Source organism: Mustela nigripes, chromosome 11 (genome assembly GCF_022355385.1).
Source record: "Mustela nigripes isolate SB6536 chromosome 11, MUSNIG.SB6536, whole genome shotgun sequence".
NCBI classification, from domain to species: domain Eukaryota; kingdom Metazoa; phylum Chordata; class Mammalia; order Carnivora; family Mustelidae; genus Mustela; species Mustela nigripes.
This window is the reverse complement of record NC_081567.1, coordinates 14973892-14990328: the sequence shown is the minus strand read 5'-3', so window position 1 is coordinate 14990328 and position 16437 is coordinate 14973892. Positions and strand designations below refer to the sequence as shown.

The window sequence follows — 16437 nt, the reverse complement described above, 5'->3', positions numbered from 1 at the left end:
TCACCTCACACCAGTCAGAATGGCTAAAATTAACAAGTCAGGAAACGAGAGATGCTGGCGAGGATGCGGAGAAAGGGGAGCCTCCTACACTGTTGGTGGGAATGCAAGCTGGTGCAGCCACTCTGGAAAACAGCATGGAGGTTCCTCAAAAAGTTGAAAATAGAGCTACCCTATGACCCAGCAACCCTATTACTAGATATTTATTCAAAGGATACAAAAATACTGATTCAAAGGGACCCATGCACCATGACGTTTACAGCCGTATTATCCCAACAGCCAAATTATGGGAAAAGCCCAAATGTTCATCAACTGATGAATGGATGAAGAAGGTGTGGTACACACACACACACACACACACACACACAGAATGGAATATTATTCAATGATTAAGAGGAATGAAATCTTGCCATTTGCAATGATGTGGATGGAATTAGAGTGTGTTATACTGAGCGAAATAAGTTAGTCAGAGAAAGACACCATGTGATTTCACTCATTATGTGGAATTTAAGAAACAAAACAGATAAACATATGGGAAGGGGTAAGAAAAAAAAGGAGAGAAGGAAGCAAACCATATAAAACTCTTAACTACAGAGAACAAACTGAGGGTTGATGGAGGGAGGTGGGTGGGGGATGGGCTGGGTGGGTGATGAGTATTGATGAGGACACTTGTTATCATGGGCGCTGGGTGTTATACAAGTGATGAATCACTACATTCTATTCTTGAAACTCTATGTCAACTAACTCGAATTTAATAAAAATTGAAACAAAAAAATAAAAGATAAAAGTATAATAGTGGTTATGCATATAATGGATTATAACACAGCAATGAAAAGTAACAACTGCTGTGTAAAATAGCATGGATCAACCTTACAGACATAGTGATAAGTGCAAGAAGCCAGATGATCAATGGCTCTGTCAATATGGAAGGAGGGGGGTTGCAGGAGAATGACTTCACTCGGATTTATGGAAACCACTAGAGAATTAGAGTGATCTTTCGAGGACTGTGATTGGCAACCTTTAAGATGACTCTGGGTGACCCCTCTCCTGGTTTCCATGCTTTTGTGTAATCCCTTCCCTTTCAGTACAAACTGGACCCAGAGACTAGCTTCTTTTTTCCCCTCTGGCTTTATTGAGAAATAATTCTTATGGAGAGGTCCCAGTGGCCGGAACTAATGAAGGACCTGAGGGCTTGCAGTGGTGTTTGAGTGAGCCTGGAAGAGGCCTCCTGCCTTGAGATGCCTGGCCTGGCTGAGTTGAATGCAGCTTTGTAAGAGACCCTGAGCCAGAGGACCCAGCAGAATGACACCCACATCCCTGACCCACGGAAACTGTGAGAAAATAAGGGATTTTTGTTTTAAGCTGCTGAAGTTGGGGTAATCTGTTACCCAACAATAGATAATGCAAGGACATTGCTTCTTACTCAGAATCACTATATAAAGCTCCTGAAATCTCTCTGAGAGCTGCAACCAGGGAAAAGCTGGCCATCTCCAAGAATGGTGTGTTTCTTTCTTCTCAGAGATGGTGACAATCACACGTTTTGTTGTTGTTGTTGTTGTTTTTAAATCGTGACCATCAGGAAACTCAGAGCCAAATTTATGGTTGAATTTTAATAATTATGCAAGACCTTATGACCTGCTTATCTGTATTCTTACTCCCGGTGTTTCCTTTTATTCTGACTTGTCTTTTTCTTTGTCCTGGTTTTTCAGTTCATTTTTACATTTTTCTGTATCACATTAATTATGTTAAGCCATCTCAAGTTCACCTTACAGAGAAGCAAGGCATTATAAATATTTTTTTGTCTTCTCATAAATAATTTTTAAGAATATTTAAGTTTGGGGGCGCCTGGGTGGCTCGTGGATTAAAGCCTCTGCCTTCAGCTCGGGTCATGATCTCAGGGTCGTAGGATCGAGCCCTGCATCGGGCTCTCTGCTCAGCAGGGAGCCTGCTTCCTCCTCTCTCTCTCTGCCTGCCTCTCTCCCTACTTGTGATCTGTCAAATAAATAAATAAAAATCTTAAAAAAAAAAAAAAGAATATTTAAGTTTGCACCTGTTGAACGCGGAGGTGTTGGGAGGTCGTGGTGGGGCGTATCCGGTAATGAGCTCTGGCGTTGCCAGGGTTAATTTGGATTGGGTCAAAAATATCAAATGATAATGACAAAAAAGGAAAATACGGTGGCAATTGATCACCATGCCCAGGGGAAGGGCCCAAGGGCTCACTTAGTCACACAGGGTGGTATTTTGGAAATTTATTATTCATCGCACCCAGGCCCCTAAGGCCCTCAGGCGCCGCCCCCCCCCCCCCCTCCCCTCCCCCCCCCCCTCCCCCCCCCCCCCCGCCCCGCCCCCGGCCCCGCCCCTCCTCTCGGTGCCGCCCGCTGCGTGCGCCGCGCCGCCTCCGTCTCCGCCTGCCGGCCCCGCCTGCCGGCCCCGCCTCCCGGCCCCGCCTGCCGGCCCCGCCTCCCGACGGTTGCGCGCTCCGCCCCCTCCCTCCGCGCCCGCGCGCGCCTTCCCCGCCCCGCCGGGCGCTCTCCTTTCGGGGCGGTTGGGCCGCGCGCCCGTGGGGGCGGGGCCCGGAGCAGGCGGGGGAACCAATGGGGCGCGGCGGCGGCGGCGGCGGTGGCGGCGGCGGCGGAGGCGGCGGCGGCGGCGGCGGCGGCGGCTGGGTCGGGCCCCGACGGGCGGCGGCGGCTGAGGTGGAGGCGGAGGGCGGCGGCGGCGGCGGCGAAGGCGGCGGCGGCGGGGGGAAGATGGCGGCGCCCGTCCTGCTGAGAGTGTCGGTGCCGCGGTGGGAGCGGGCGGCCCGGTATGCAGTGTGCGCCGCCGGGATCCTGCTCTCCATCTACGCCTACCACGTGGAGCGGGAGAAGGAGCGGGACCCCGAGCACCGGGCCCTCTGCGACCTGGGGCCCTGGGTGAAGTGCTCCGCCGCCCTTGCCTCCAGGTAGCCCGGCGCGGGGGAGCGGGGCCGGGAGCGGCCGCGCTGGCCGAGGGCGGAGGCTGGGGGCGGGGAGCGCGCGGCGGGAGCTCGGGCCTGGGGGCCGGCGGGGACCGGGCCGCGGAGGGACCGACGGCGCCGCGAGCGCGGCCGGGCGGGGGGAGGCGGCCGGCGGCCCCGGCCCGAGGGGCGGCCCGAGCGCAGGCCGGCGGGGCGGGGGCGGCGGGGCCGCGAGGCCGGCGGGGAGGGATGAGGTGGCAGAGCGCCGCGGGGAGGCCGGCGCGGACCGGGAGCGGCGGGCGGGCTGCGGCCGGGCGGGCGGGGGGTTCCTGGTGGGCGCCGGGGGCGGGACGGGGTGCGGGACCCGCGCGGGGCGCCGCGAGGGCACCGGGCTCGGCGGGCGCCGGGGGCGGTGCGGCCCGCGCGGACTCGGGGCGCGCAGCCCCGGGCTCCCCGGCCCGGACAGGTGCTCCGCGGTCGGGCGCCTTTGTGCTCCTGGACCCGGCCCTGGGCGCCGGCGGACGTCGCGTCCCGTGGGAGCCCCGGGAGCCCGAGACGGGTGCGGGGACGGTGCGGGGCGCGGGGCCGCCTCGCGCCGGTCGCCGGTGGCCGCGGCGCCCCGAGGAGACCGAGAGCGCGCGGCTCCCGCAGCGGGGTGGTTCGGGGCTCGCGGGCCGGGGCGCGTCTGCTGGACTCCGCTGCCCCGGCCGTCCTGGGCGAGGTACTTTGGGGAAAGAGGAATTCGCGTCCTAAAGCGGCTCCTCTTAAAGATGGGGGGGGGGGGGGCGTTGACAGGGCCGGAGCGGGGACGCGGCTTCGGAGCCGGAGGGCGACGGTTCTCACGCGCTGCTCGCCCGCTGTGCCGCGTTTCTCGGCTGGAGCTGCTTCGGCCGCTCGCCCCCGACCTGCGGCTCGCTGCGTAGACCGTTTGTTTGGACCCGCACGTTGGGGACCGCGGGAGCGGGCCGGGCCTGGGCTGGTCGGGTGACGCTCTCCACAGTCTGTCCCTCGGCCCCAAGGCCGGACCCTGTTGCTGCCGCGCGAGGGGAGGCGGCGATCCTGCTGCAGGCGGCCCGGGTTTCAGTGCGGTGATCCCGAGCAGCGGTGCGCGCCGGTGTCAGCCGCGTCCTGGGCTGTGTCCGAGCCTCGCCGTAGACCTCCCAGCCCAGCCTCCCTGCGAGACGCGCGGAGCCACTGCTGTGGACACCTGCGTGCTGTGCACGTCCGGCTGCACTTGGAAGCGCCGGTACCCGAAGTTAGTTGTGCGGACGCGCGGTGAGAAGTGCAAGGTGAAAAGACTGTCCAGCACTTGGGTTCAAGTAATCCTTTAAAAAGGGAAATAGAAATAACTTGGAGACTAGATGAGTAAGGAATGTAGGCAGAATCATTACCAGTGCTAGAGTCGCCAACTCTGGTCCATAATAGACTTCACTGGACCTCTTACCTTGGAGGCGTGCAAGAGTGCTTTCTGTTACCCAGACTGTCGGGCTCCGTTTAAAGTCGATTTGCCTTTAAAAAGGAGTGTTTTTGAACCGTGCGATAAGTATAGACTATAAATATTTTCAGTTGCATATCCTCTAAGATCCAGGTTTTTGTGCTCTTTTAAACATTTCTAATAAAGTACCAGAAAATAATATAAATAACATCACGTAGAATATTAAAAGTGTATATAAGTATGTAAGACTAAGAGTACCTGGATGTCTTTATAGTTTTAAATGTGAATTTAGTATGTTGTGACAGGAACTAATGTTTAAGTCTGTAGCTGTGTACATAAAATATTTTAAAATCGATGCTCTCTAAAGGAGAATAGGTAAGAAGACAAACATGGGTAACGAGGAGTAAATAGCTTATTTGCTGTAAACACAATAACATTATTTTCAAGAAACTTACTCAGTTTGATCAGCCTGTTTATAAACTACTTGCCTAGCTCCATGTATGTATATACCATATACATGTTTATGTGTGTGTATATATACGAATATATTTACTGGAGCTACAGAAATTTGGAAATTAACATGGCTTGAGTCTGATTTATAGACCAATTTTTTCCTCTAAGTTGATAGGATAAACATCATTAAAAGTTTTTATTTTGTCAGACTGGCTTTAAATAAAATCAGATTAGTGGAGACCTCAAGTAATTCTTTTTATTTGACTTAAGTATTGATTGCTACTTAGCACAAGTATTAAAAAATGTGACTATCATAAGAAAAGAAAGCCTGAGCCCAGGTTAGAGTGAGTACAATTGCAGAGGAAGGACCAGGAAAGTTACACAATAAACAGAATCCTGAGGAAAGTCCACTACCAGAACCCGTTGTTGACTCATGTGACTTTGGGTTGCTAAAACGCACTTTATTCTCATTTCTCAATCCTTAAGTATCTTGATCCAAATAGAATAGAGATGAAAAAGAGAATTTTGAGGGTGGTGCGTGTGCATGCGTGTGCGTGTGTGTGTGTGTGTGAAGTCCTCTAGTATTTTGGGAGGCATCATTGTCTAAGGGAGCAGTTCCCAGACTTTGGATTTCTTTTTTCTTTTTTTTAGATAATTTATTTAATCTCTGCACCCAGTGTGGCTCTTGAACTCACAACCCTGAGATCAGGAGTTGCATGCTTCACTGACTGAACCAGCCATGTGCACCCCCCCTCCCCCAGACTTTGGATTTCAAAAGAAATGATTACCCCCACCCCATATTGGGAGGGTGTGATGGAGTTGCCAAATTTATTTATTTTTATTTATTTATTTTTGCCAGGTATAGCCAATGAAAACAGCAACAGTAACCCACATCACTAGCTGCTTTCATTTATAAAAAGGATATTTTAACTCAAATGATTTGAGAGACCAGAATTTCAAAATAAAAGACTTTAAATCGAATCATTTAGCTTTATTAAAAGGTTTGCTTTCTTCTCGTTATTTTTCCTCCTTTTTATATAAATCAGTAAATAGTCTGTTGCAAACCTTCACCCGCCTCCCAGCCAACATTAACCCCTGTTCCGTGCAGCACTCAGAACCATGGATTCTGGATGGGCGCCTAATCTGCTACTTTTAGACTGTGGCCTCAAGCTAGTCACTTATCTTTGTGGATCTTCGGTTGTTTCTTGGGTTAAACTGGGCTCTTAAAACCTGCTTTGCCAGGTGAGTGGTGGGATTAATGATGATGTAAGGATGGACCTGGATGATACCTGGAATAAATTATATACTCAGAGCTGTTATCATTGATCGGAGGTGTTACCTTTTTTTGTGGTGTCTGATAATAAACATCCTTAAGTAGTATGTTTTTTTTGGTATAGTCATTTATGTATTTTAGATGTAAATTGTTTTAGTGTACTTTATTGCTCCTCCAAGCTGTAGTATACAGACTTAAAGTGCATTTAAAACAATCTCAGAAGTGTGGCGAGAGAAACAATATAATATGCAGAATATTCTTTTTTTTCCCCTAGAATATTCTTTATAGGTATTTTCTGCAAGTTATGTTAGACCCCTTTCTACAAGGGTTCTTATGTTAAGAATAGTACAAGTGACCTTTAAAGATGAATGTAGGCTTAGGGGGCACCTGGGGTGGCTCGGACATTAAGCATCCTCCTTCTGCTCAAGTCATGATCCCAGGGTCCTGGGATTGAGTGAACCATTGGGCTCCCAGCTCAGCGGGAAACCTGCTTCTCCCTCTCCCACTCCTCCTGCTTGTATTCCCTCTTTCGCTGTGTCTCTCTGTGTCAAATAAATAAATGAAATCTTTAAAAAAAAAAGATGAATAGGCTTGACAGTTCTACAGTTTTAAAAACTGTAAAATGGTATTCGAAAACCATCAGTTCCTCAAAAAATTGCGTTCTTTTGCAAAATGTTGAACTAATACCTCTCTCACATCTTAAAAAAAGTAATAGTGCTGTCTACTTACTACTTTTGTTGAGGTGTTTTTTTTTTTTTTTTTTTTTTTTGAAGTAAGCTCTGCTGCTCAACATGGGGCTTGTACTCATGACCCTGAGATCAAGAGTCACATGCTGTATGGACTGAGCCGTCCAGGGACCCTGGAATCTTCCATTTTTAAAGTAGAACTAGAAATCTGTGCTACTCCTTTCTTTGTCCACCCAGACTCGGAGGTTAAACAGCTTGTCCATGGTAACACAATTAGTAGCAGACTGGAAACCTGGCTTCTCGAGAACTTGTTTGGGGACCACCCCTGGACATTTCTTTCAGTTGAATTCTAGAGATAATGCATGGGTGTTTCACATTTGAAGATACTAAAGTGTACATGGTGAGTAATCTCTTTCATACCCTTCACCCAGACACGCACTTCTCCCTCTCCATAGCAGCTGTGAAACTTTGCAGAGCCATTTTATGTACAAGCATAAATATGACCATATTATTCTTCCCATTTTTAAACATAAAATTATCATATTATGTATTCTGATCTATATCCTACTTTTTGCTAGCATTCGTTCCATCACATATTTTTAAGTGCTTATATTCGTATTTCATGCTATGTTAATACCTGTGAAAGAAAATTTGTTCTAGTAGTTAGTTTTGACTAATACGTAAAATAAAATATTGGTTCTTATGTTCTGTTGTTTCTTGGTATGGAAATTTCAGAAGCAGTAGGAACTTAGAGTATGAAAGAAGATATCACAATTGTAACTGGACTGCTGTGGTGTTAGAGAAAACTCTTAATACTTAAGATAATGCTTACTGTGTGCAAAGCAGTGTTTTATTTATTTATTTAATTTTAAAGATTTTATTTATTTATTAGACTGAGATCACAAGAAGGTAGAGAGGCAGGCTGAGAGAGGAGAGGAAGCAGGCTCCCCACTGAGCAGAGAGTCCGATGTGGGGCTCGATTCCAGGACGCTGGGATCATGACCTGAGCCGAAGGCAAAGGCTTTAACCCACTGAGCCACCCAGGTACCCCCAAAGCAGTGTTTTAAATGCTTACTTACTTAATTCTCTTAACAGTCCTATGAGGTGCTTTTATCACCATTTTACAGATGAGAAAACTGAGGCACATGGAATGTAAGTGAAACTTGATATAGATAATACAGGGACAGAGGCTTGGTTCTAACCCAGGCTCTTTACTACTTTGAATTCCATTTAGATCTACTATTGATCGAGTGATGCCCATATCGGCCGAGTTTTTTAAAACTATGCAAACATTGGTGCCATTTTTTTAAGACCTCTGTTTGCCAAAAATTTTTAGAGTTTGCATTATAGCTTTTTCTTGTTTAGAGCAATTTGGCGGGGGAAGGCAAGGACACTACTATGAAGGCTTGGTATTCAAGAAATAAGTTTTTGGAGTGTTTGCCTTCTAAGCCTAAACTTGTGAAGATAAGGGATTTGTCACACCTAGTTAGTGAACAGGTATGCAGTGGGGTGAGCTATCAGGAAATTGCCAAGGGAAGGAAGATAAAGGGTATCTAGGCACCTGGGGTAGGGAGGAGAAAAAGTTAGTTTGAATTTGTACGAGGGTGGGGAAGCTCTTTCCGAGAGAGGTGTTGAGTCATGGATCTACTGTGCAAAGAATCTGGAGAATTGGGCCTGGGGTGTGGTGCCGGCTAAATCACCACCCGGAAGGAGGAATTTAAGAGGGATTCATTTCCTTGATGATTCCGAAGACTCCAGGGAACAGCATGAGGAAAGGCAGAAGTTGGTGGCCGTTTGGGGGGAATAACAAGTGATCATATTTGAATGTAACTCAGACCCACCTAGGTTGTAAAAGGACTGGAATCTAGAGCTTGTCCAGAAAAATGCAAAAGCAGGCATTCTTGTAAACCACATGTTCTTGTAACTATGGACAAGCACTGAGCTTTGGGTTTCTCTTCTATGTAGTATTTGTACTCAGTTGCACTGCACTGGTATTAGATTATCAGTTTTCAGAATTTGTTCCCCCAACTCCTAGTTGTGTGGCAGGGATTTCACAAGCATTTGACTCACATTTTAACGTGTTAAACTTTAAAACATTTATAAACATTTGTATATACTCAAATGCATATCATGATAAATTTTAACGCAGTAGAGACCACTGATTTATACTGCCAGGTTGTCTCAAAGGAGTTATGCCAGGTGGAAAAAAGTGCCAGTCTTAAGTTGACATCCTGTATGATTGCATTTATATAGCATTTTTGAAATAACAAGATTATAGTAATTTATAGCCACCCAGGTACCTCCATAGGATGTTACCTTTGAGGAGGTTTGGTGAAGTGTGCTAGGGGCCATCCTGTGCATTTTTTTACAAATTCCTGTGATTTATAGTTATTTTAAGATTAAAAAGTAAAAAAGAGGGGTGCCGGGGTTGTTCAGTGGGTTAGGCCTCTGCTTTCGCCTCAGGGCATGACCCCAGGGTCCTGAGATTGAGCCCCGCCCCCAATTGGGCTCTCTGCTCAGCGGGGAGCCTGCTTCCCAGGACCCTCACACCGCCCCCCCCACCCCCGCTGCTCTGCCTACTTGTGATCTCTTTCTGTCAAATAAATAAATAAAATCTTAAAAAAAAAGATTAAAAAGACAAAAAGGAAAAAAATCACTATATTTAGAGTATTTGAGGGAAAATAAACAAAAGGAAAAAATTAAAATCACCCATAATGCCAATACTCAGGATAAAAATCCTTATAATAGAGTTTCTTTCTTTCTTTGTGTTTATACTTGAATTTTTAATTGATTAGGATTACAGCTTTATATTGGTATTTTAAAAATTCAGGTCAGTGCTTGTTTGTTTATCTAAAATGATAATCAGCAAATTCACTACTGTAGAACTCTCATTGTATTACGCTATATGTGACTGCCTTGTGCATCATGTTCTGATGTCATGATTATTATATATTTTAAGATTTATTATTAGGGATTTAACTTAGAAATGTGCTTCTACATAGACTTGGGACAGGTATAATAAAGTCCTTAAATAGCATTAATGTGCTATTGAAAAAAACAACAAAACTCATCATTTGCAACTCTGTATCCGGTTGTTCTTGATGCTGCGCAATCAAAACAGAATAAGTCTGACTGCCCCAATCATCAGTAGTTTATAAAGTTTGTGTTGATCAGAAGACCTTTGTTGTAAATGTCATTGAGCTTTTAAAATATACTGATAGAGTGAAATATAGCTTAAATCTGTTTTTCATTATAGATCCACATACAGTTTCATTTGGAAAAAAATTTTTTGCTAAAAAATTTTTTTAAACCATTGGATTATAAGCTATACAGTTTCTTTGGCTACTAGCATCTGTAATTTAGGGGAATTTCAAGGATGCTATTATCCTGTTGTAGGACTATTGACCTTTTTAAAAACAATCATTGTTTTTGAGAAGTAAAATGGTGGAAGATTCGTGACAAAATAAGAAAAGGGAGTATAATCAACTCCACTGTTCTTTAAAAGTTTGATTTATTTCCGCTTGCATGTTGTGCTGATAGTTAAGGTGACGTAGTATAGACCAAAGGGTACCTGCTTTGAAATTTTGGCTGCATAACTTGATCTCTCCTTTATCTGTTTCCTCCTCATAAAGGGAGGGTAACAGTAGTGTCTAGCTCGGGGTTATCTGAAGATGAATACACCAGTGCACTCGTGTCTGTACACAGCTGGAGCACAGCACCTGGCACAACAGCAAGTGCTCATAAAATGTACCTATTATTTTAAAACATGGTTGGGATAATACTGTATGTATTTTATATCTTTTTTCCTCATTTAACATGTCACAACTATTTTCTCTTGTTCTTAGAAATTCCACCAGTAATGTAAGAGAATGTCAGGAGTCCTGTACCCTTCTTGTTGAATGTTATGTCATTATTTAGACCTTTATGAATTTGTTTTATGAAAAATGTCACATCATTGTTTTGATGTGCATTTCCCCCAAGCGTAAACAAATTTTAGTGGGTTTTCACATTTTTAGTAATTGTTTGCATTTCTTCTTTTTTTTGAAAAAAAATTTTTAAAAGATTTTTATTTATTTATTTGAGAAAGAATGAGTGAGAGAGAGCATCAGAGAGGAGAAGGTCACAGGGAGAAGCAGGCTCCCCAAGGAGCTGGGAGCCTGATGCGGGACTCGAACCCGGAAGTCCGGGATCATGACCTGAGCCGAAGGCAGTCGCTCAACCCACTGAGCCACCCAGGCGCCCCTGCATTTCTTCTCTTGAGTCTTGCCTGTATTACATCTTAGGTTTTGTTTTTTGTTTTTTTTAGATTTTATTTATTTATTTGACAGAAATCACAAGTAGGCAGAGAGGCAGGCAGGGGGGGGGGAAGCAGGCTCCCTGCTGAGCAGAGAGCCCGATGCGGGGCTCCATCCCAGGACCCTAAGATCATGACCTGAGCTGAAGGCAGAGGCTTTAATCCACTGAGCCACCCAGGCACCCCTGTTTTTTTGTTTTTTTAAGATTTTATTTATTTGACAGAGACACAGCAAGAGAGAGAACAAGCAGGGGAAGTGGGAGAGGGAGAAGCAAGCTTCCTGCCAAACAGGGAGCCCGATGCAGGGGCTCAATCCCAGGACCCTGGGATCATGACCTGAGTTGGAGGCAGATGCTTAATGACAGCCATCCAAGTGTCCCTACATCTTAGGATTTTTTATGTTGATTAGGTAAATGCCTTATATATTTAAAGGATATGGATGTTTTATCATTTGTTAATATTTTTGCCATTTTCTATTTCATTAGTTTTTATAATACATTGCTTTTTTTGAAAGTGTATGAAAAATTAATTATTTTTCTTTGTATTTTTTTTCTATAGGTTTGAATTTAGAAGGGCATATCTCATTCTGATATCAGATGAATGGGTATTTATGGTTTCTTTCAGTTTTGAAAAAAAATTATTTATCAAGTAGAATGTAGCTTATAGGTTGGATGAATCTGTAACCTAATTTTTATATAGACGTATGTCGAATGTTCGCTTAAATTTCTTCTGGAGATTACCTTTTTATACGTTTGCCCATTTATTTCTCTTCTAGGTGTCTTTTTTTTTTTCTTACTGGTTAGTGGGAGTTCTTCAGGTATCACAGAAATTTTTTGTTATATGTATTACAGGTCTTTTCTCTTTGTTTGTCTTTTAATCTTATTAATGGTATCTTTATTCAGTAGAAGTTCAAACTTTTTTTTTTTAATATTTTATTTATTTATTTGACAGAGAGCACAAGCAGGCAGAGAGGCAGGCAGAGAGAGAGGAGGAAGCAGGCTCCCTGCTGAACAGAGAGCGCCCGATGCGGGGTTTGATCCCAGGACCCTGAGATCATGACCTGAGCCGAAGGCAGAGGCTTTAACCCACTGAGCCACCCAGGTGCCCCAAACTTTTTTATGTGGTCCCATCTTTGACTTCTTGGTAGCTTTTGGGCTTGGGGTTTTTTTTCTTTCTTTAATCTTGTTTAACAAAATCTCTAGCATCCCAAGACTTTTTTTTTTTAACTTCCATGTATTTTGTTTGAATTTTTTTCATATTTAGCTCCTTTAGTTTGAGTGGAATTTACTTTCATGTATGGTGTGAGGTAGGGATCAAACCTCCTTCTTAGTTGGTAGGTTTTGCCTAACCTCATGTATTGACTTGACCGTGTTTGAAATGCAACAAGAATTTCCTTGTATACCAAGGGCCTCTTTCTGGATTCTCCATTCTGTTCCAGTAGTATGTTGTTTGTTTCCATTCATTTCCATTACTACAGTTCTCTCTCCCCTGTGGCTTTAAATAGCACATTTGATATCTGATAGGGCAGATACGATCATTTTAAGACATTTCTTGGCTATTCTCATGCATTTACTGTTTCAGGTGAATTTTAGAATTTATTTTGAAACAATTGTTAAAAAAACAATCCCATTGAGATCTTGATTGGAATTGTACTCAATTTATAGGTGAATTTGGGAAAGAGTCAATCTTTACTCAAACTTTCCCATCAAGAAACAAACATATCTATTGATCCTGGAGTTGCTGTTGTTATGAATTTAACCTAGATGCCCACTGTAGTTTTGTTTTATATGTGATTAATGTGGTCCTGGAAATTGAGAAATCTTGTGATAGTATCCTGGACAGGGATCCCAGTAACAGAATTCTCTCCAGTCTACAGCCACTATAGGGCCCCGAGGAGGAAATCTGTATTAAATATTTGGACTTGCAAATGAAAAAAAAACTAAGGTACTTTGCATTTTATTCATAACTAGGACTTGGGCATCAAACTCCCAAGGCAGAAGACTGGAATGAACCCAGCTGGGTTCACAAGGGAATGCTTCCCCCCACCATCCCAGTCCAGTTAAGCTTAAATTGTTTCAAACTAAAACAGGCTCTGAGTTGGACCCCTTTCATCTCCTCATTTCTCAAATGTGACTAGATTTTCCCCATATGATGTGAGCAAAGTCTGCCCTATCTAACTCCTTCCCATCAGTGCTTCGGGCCATGTAACCAGAGAGCACATTTGCTTTGGCTGACTGCTGATCTGGCCTGGCCACATGCCTTAGGCCTTCTCTCCCCAGGTAGTAGGTTTGTCCCTGGCTCTCACTTAGAGGAGAGAAGGCCCTCTTGAGGTCACATGGAAGAGGCGGGAGAGTGAACCTGTACTCGTGTACTGACCTTTTAATGGTGTAGACTCAATCAGTGCTTTGAAATCTGTCTTCTTCCTTCCTGAGAGGGAGAAAGAACAGTGAAGGGGGCCTTAATTCCTCATTTCTAAAGATAATACAAAAGCTTTTTAGCCATTCTCAGAAGTATTGGTTTTTCCTTTGGGTTTTTGCTTGTCTCAAGTCAGCCAGAAAGAGGTGGAGTGAAACTGGCTTGCTGGGTATTGCGCATAACCCGGAACCTTTCCTAACTGCATCAGCCTGCAGCGGTGAAGTTTCTCAGGAGACGTTCTCTTCCCCTGCTTAATGGCTCATGACACATTCTTGATTTTCCTCCTTCCGCTGGGTTCCCTGCAGTTTTCTTGACTGCCTTCATCTTCCTGCACCTTCCCATTAAGTGTGGACATACCAGGCATCAGCCCTACACCCTCTTGTCAGTCTTCTTTCCCTAAACAGTCACATCCATGTCCATGGCTTCACTCACGGATAAACCTAACACTTCTATCTCTAACCAGGAAATGTGTGTCGCCAGCCTCAAAATTTCTCTCTCTCCTTCGATCCTCCAGATGTGCCTATCTAATCCCTGCTGGACATCTCTACTTGGATGTCTCCAAAGTACTATAAATATAATATGTCCAAGATTTAATTAATGTTCCTCCCCTGAAAATGCTCTCTCTGATCCCAGTGAAAGGCATCGCCACCCAAGCGGTTGTGCAAGTCAGAAACCTAGGAGTTGTCCGCTTTGGTGGTTTCCCCACCCGCCTCTCTCCCCACCAAATCCAGTCAGCCACCAGGCCCCGTTGCTTTTTTCAGCCTTTTTTGTTCTGATTTGTAACCTAGATATGGAAGAGTCATTGAGCTGTGCATCTTTTTTGATGTAATAATCACAAAGCATAACCCTTGTGACCAACATTCAGGTCATTAAATAGACTGTTGCCAGCACTGCGGAAAGCCTTTCGTTAACTCCCTCCTTGTAAAATACACTCTTCTTCCTTCTCGAGATTAACTAAAGTCTGTCCTTCCTTTTTCCTGCTGCTTTCATTCAACATTATCTTGTGAGATTCATCCGTGTTTTATGGAGCTGAAGTTTGTCATATTACTGAGTACTCTGTTACACAAGTATGTCACAGTTAACTCCCTCTTTTTTTGAATGGGCATTTAAATTGTTTTCATTTGGGGCGCCTGGGTCGCTCAGTGGGTTAAAGCCTCTGCCTTGGGCTCAGGTCATGATCTCAGGGTCCTGGGATCAAGCCCCGCATCAGGCTCTCTGTTTGGCAGGGAGCCTGCTTCCTCCTCTCTACCTACTTGTGATCTGTCTCTGCCAAAAAATAAATAAAATCTTTAAAAAAAAGTTGTTTTCACTCTGTAGCAATTATGAATAATGCTGCTATGAACATTTTTGTGTATTTCAATTTTAATATATATATATATATTTTAAAGATTTTATTTATTTGAGAGAGACAGAGTGAGAGAGAGAGAGCATGAGCAGGAGGGAGAGGGAGAAGCAGGCTCTCCACTAGCCGGGAGCCGGACGTGGGGCTTGATCCCAGGACCCTGGGTTTATGACCTGAGCCCAAGGCAGACACTTAACTGACTGAGTCATGCAGGTGTCCCTGTGTCTTTTCAAAATTAGTTGGTAATGCCAGACTGTTTTCCAAAGTGATGGCAATAACTTCGATTCCTACCAACAATGTGTGAGATTTCCTGTTCTTCCACCTGTTTGCCTTGGAGTTGTCAGTCTGTTACGTGTTACTAACCGTTCGAGTATGTGCAGTGGATTTTTATGGGTAGTTGAGGTGTGTTTCATATATAATAAAATACGTAAAATTTTTTAAATGTACAGCTTGGACATTTTTTCGCATTTGCATGTGCCACTCCTCAGATGAACATTCCCATTACCCCAGAAAGCTCACCTGTACTCATTTTCAGTCAGAAGCTGTTACTCTGACAACCTGGTGTTGACTTCTAGCACTATAAATTTGCTTTGCTTGTTCTCGAACTTGGTGTGAGTGGACTGATGACAGTGTGCACTCCCTTGTGTCTGGCTTCTTTTGCCCAGCATAATAATGTTTTTTGCAGTTCATCCAAGTTGTTGGTTTTATCAATTAATTCTTTTTGTATTGCTTATTGCCGTTGTATGATTTTATACACACGCACACACATACAGTCATTTCTCTGGGGTGTATATTGAAGAGTGGATTTTTGGGTCCTCGGGTTGGTGTTTAATTTTATTAGAAACCATAGAACAGTTTCCCAAAGTGGTGGTTCTAGTTAGTATTCCTGTTTGGTTTTAATTTTTAATTTGCATTTTCCTGATTACTAATGGGATTAAGCAGCCTTTTACCATGTTTATTGGCCATTTGGATTATCTTCTCTTTGAGAGGCTCATTAAACTCTCATTGAAATCTTTTGCCCATTTTTCTGCCTGGTGTTCATCTTCATCTTACTTGCTTTAAGATATTTTAAGATATATTTGTGTATGCGTATATATGTATGTGTGTATGTATGTATATATAAGATACGTATATACCTGTATATTTTCAGATAATCTGTATCACATATATCCCCTTCCACTCTGGCGTGCCTTGCCTTTTCATTCTTTTAAAGGTGTGTTTTGATTAACAAATTATTAATTAAAAAAAGAAATGATTAATTTTAACATAGTTAACCTTTATAATGAGAGCTTTTTGTATTTGGGTGTTGAAGAGCTGTTCTGCATGAAAATATTTTCTATTTTGCTTTTCACATCTAGATGAACAGTCTTAAGTGGAATTTTTTTAATGCTCTGAGTTGGGGTCAATTTAATATTTTCCTGTGTGACTGTCCAATTATTATTGTGGCACCAATTTAAGATCATTTTCCCTTGCTCTGTAGAGTTATTTTTTCGTAAATCAGCTGATTGTGTACAAAAGGATTTTTCTGGGCTCTTCTATACCATTCTTTTATTTGTTTGTCCTTGTGCTAGGGCGTCGCTATCTTTACTGCTGTATTTCAGCAG

The 16437-nt window shown here is 44.0% G+C and overlaps 1 protein-coding gene across 2 annotated transcripts in view; it reads left to right on the top strand.

Moving 5' to 3' along the window:
* The first annotated feature begins 2665 nt into the window (after window positions 1-2665).
* The window catches only part of VKORC1L1 (vitamin K epoxide reductase complex subunit 1 like 1), a 69175-nt gene continuing 55403 nt past the window's right edge, over window positions 2666-16437 (top strand). For both annotated transcript variants that reach the window (XM_059414777.1, XM_059414776.1), the window contains exon 1: window positions 2666-2941. In XM_059414777.1, the coding sequence (XP_059270760.1) occupies window positions 2748-2941 (194 nt within the window). In that variant the 5' untranslated portion in view covers window positions 2666-2747. The remainder of the gene's footprint in view (window positions 2942-16437) is intronic.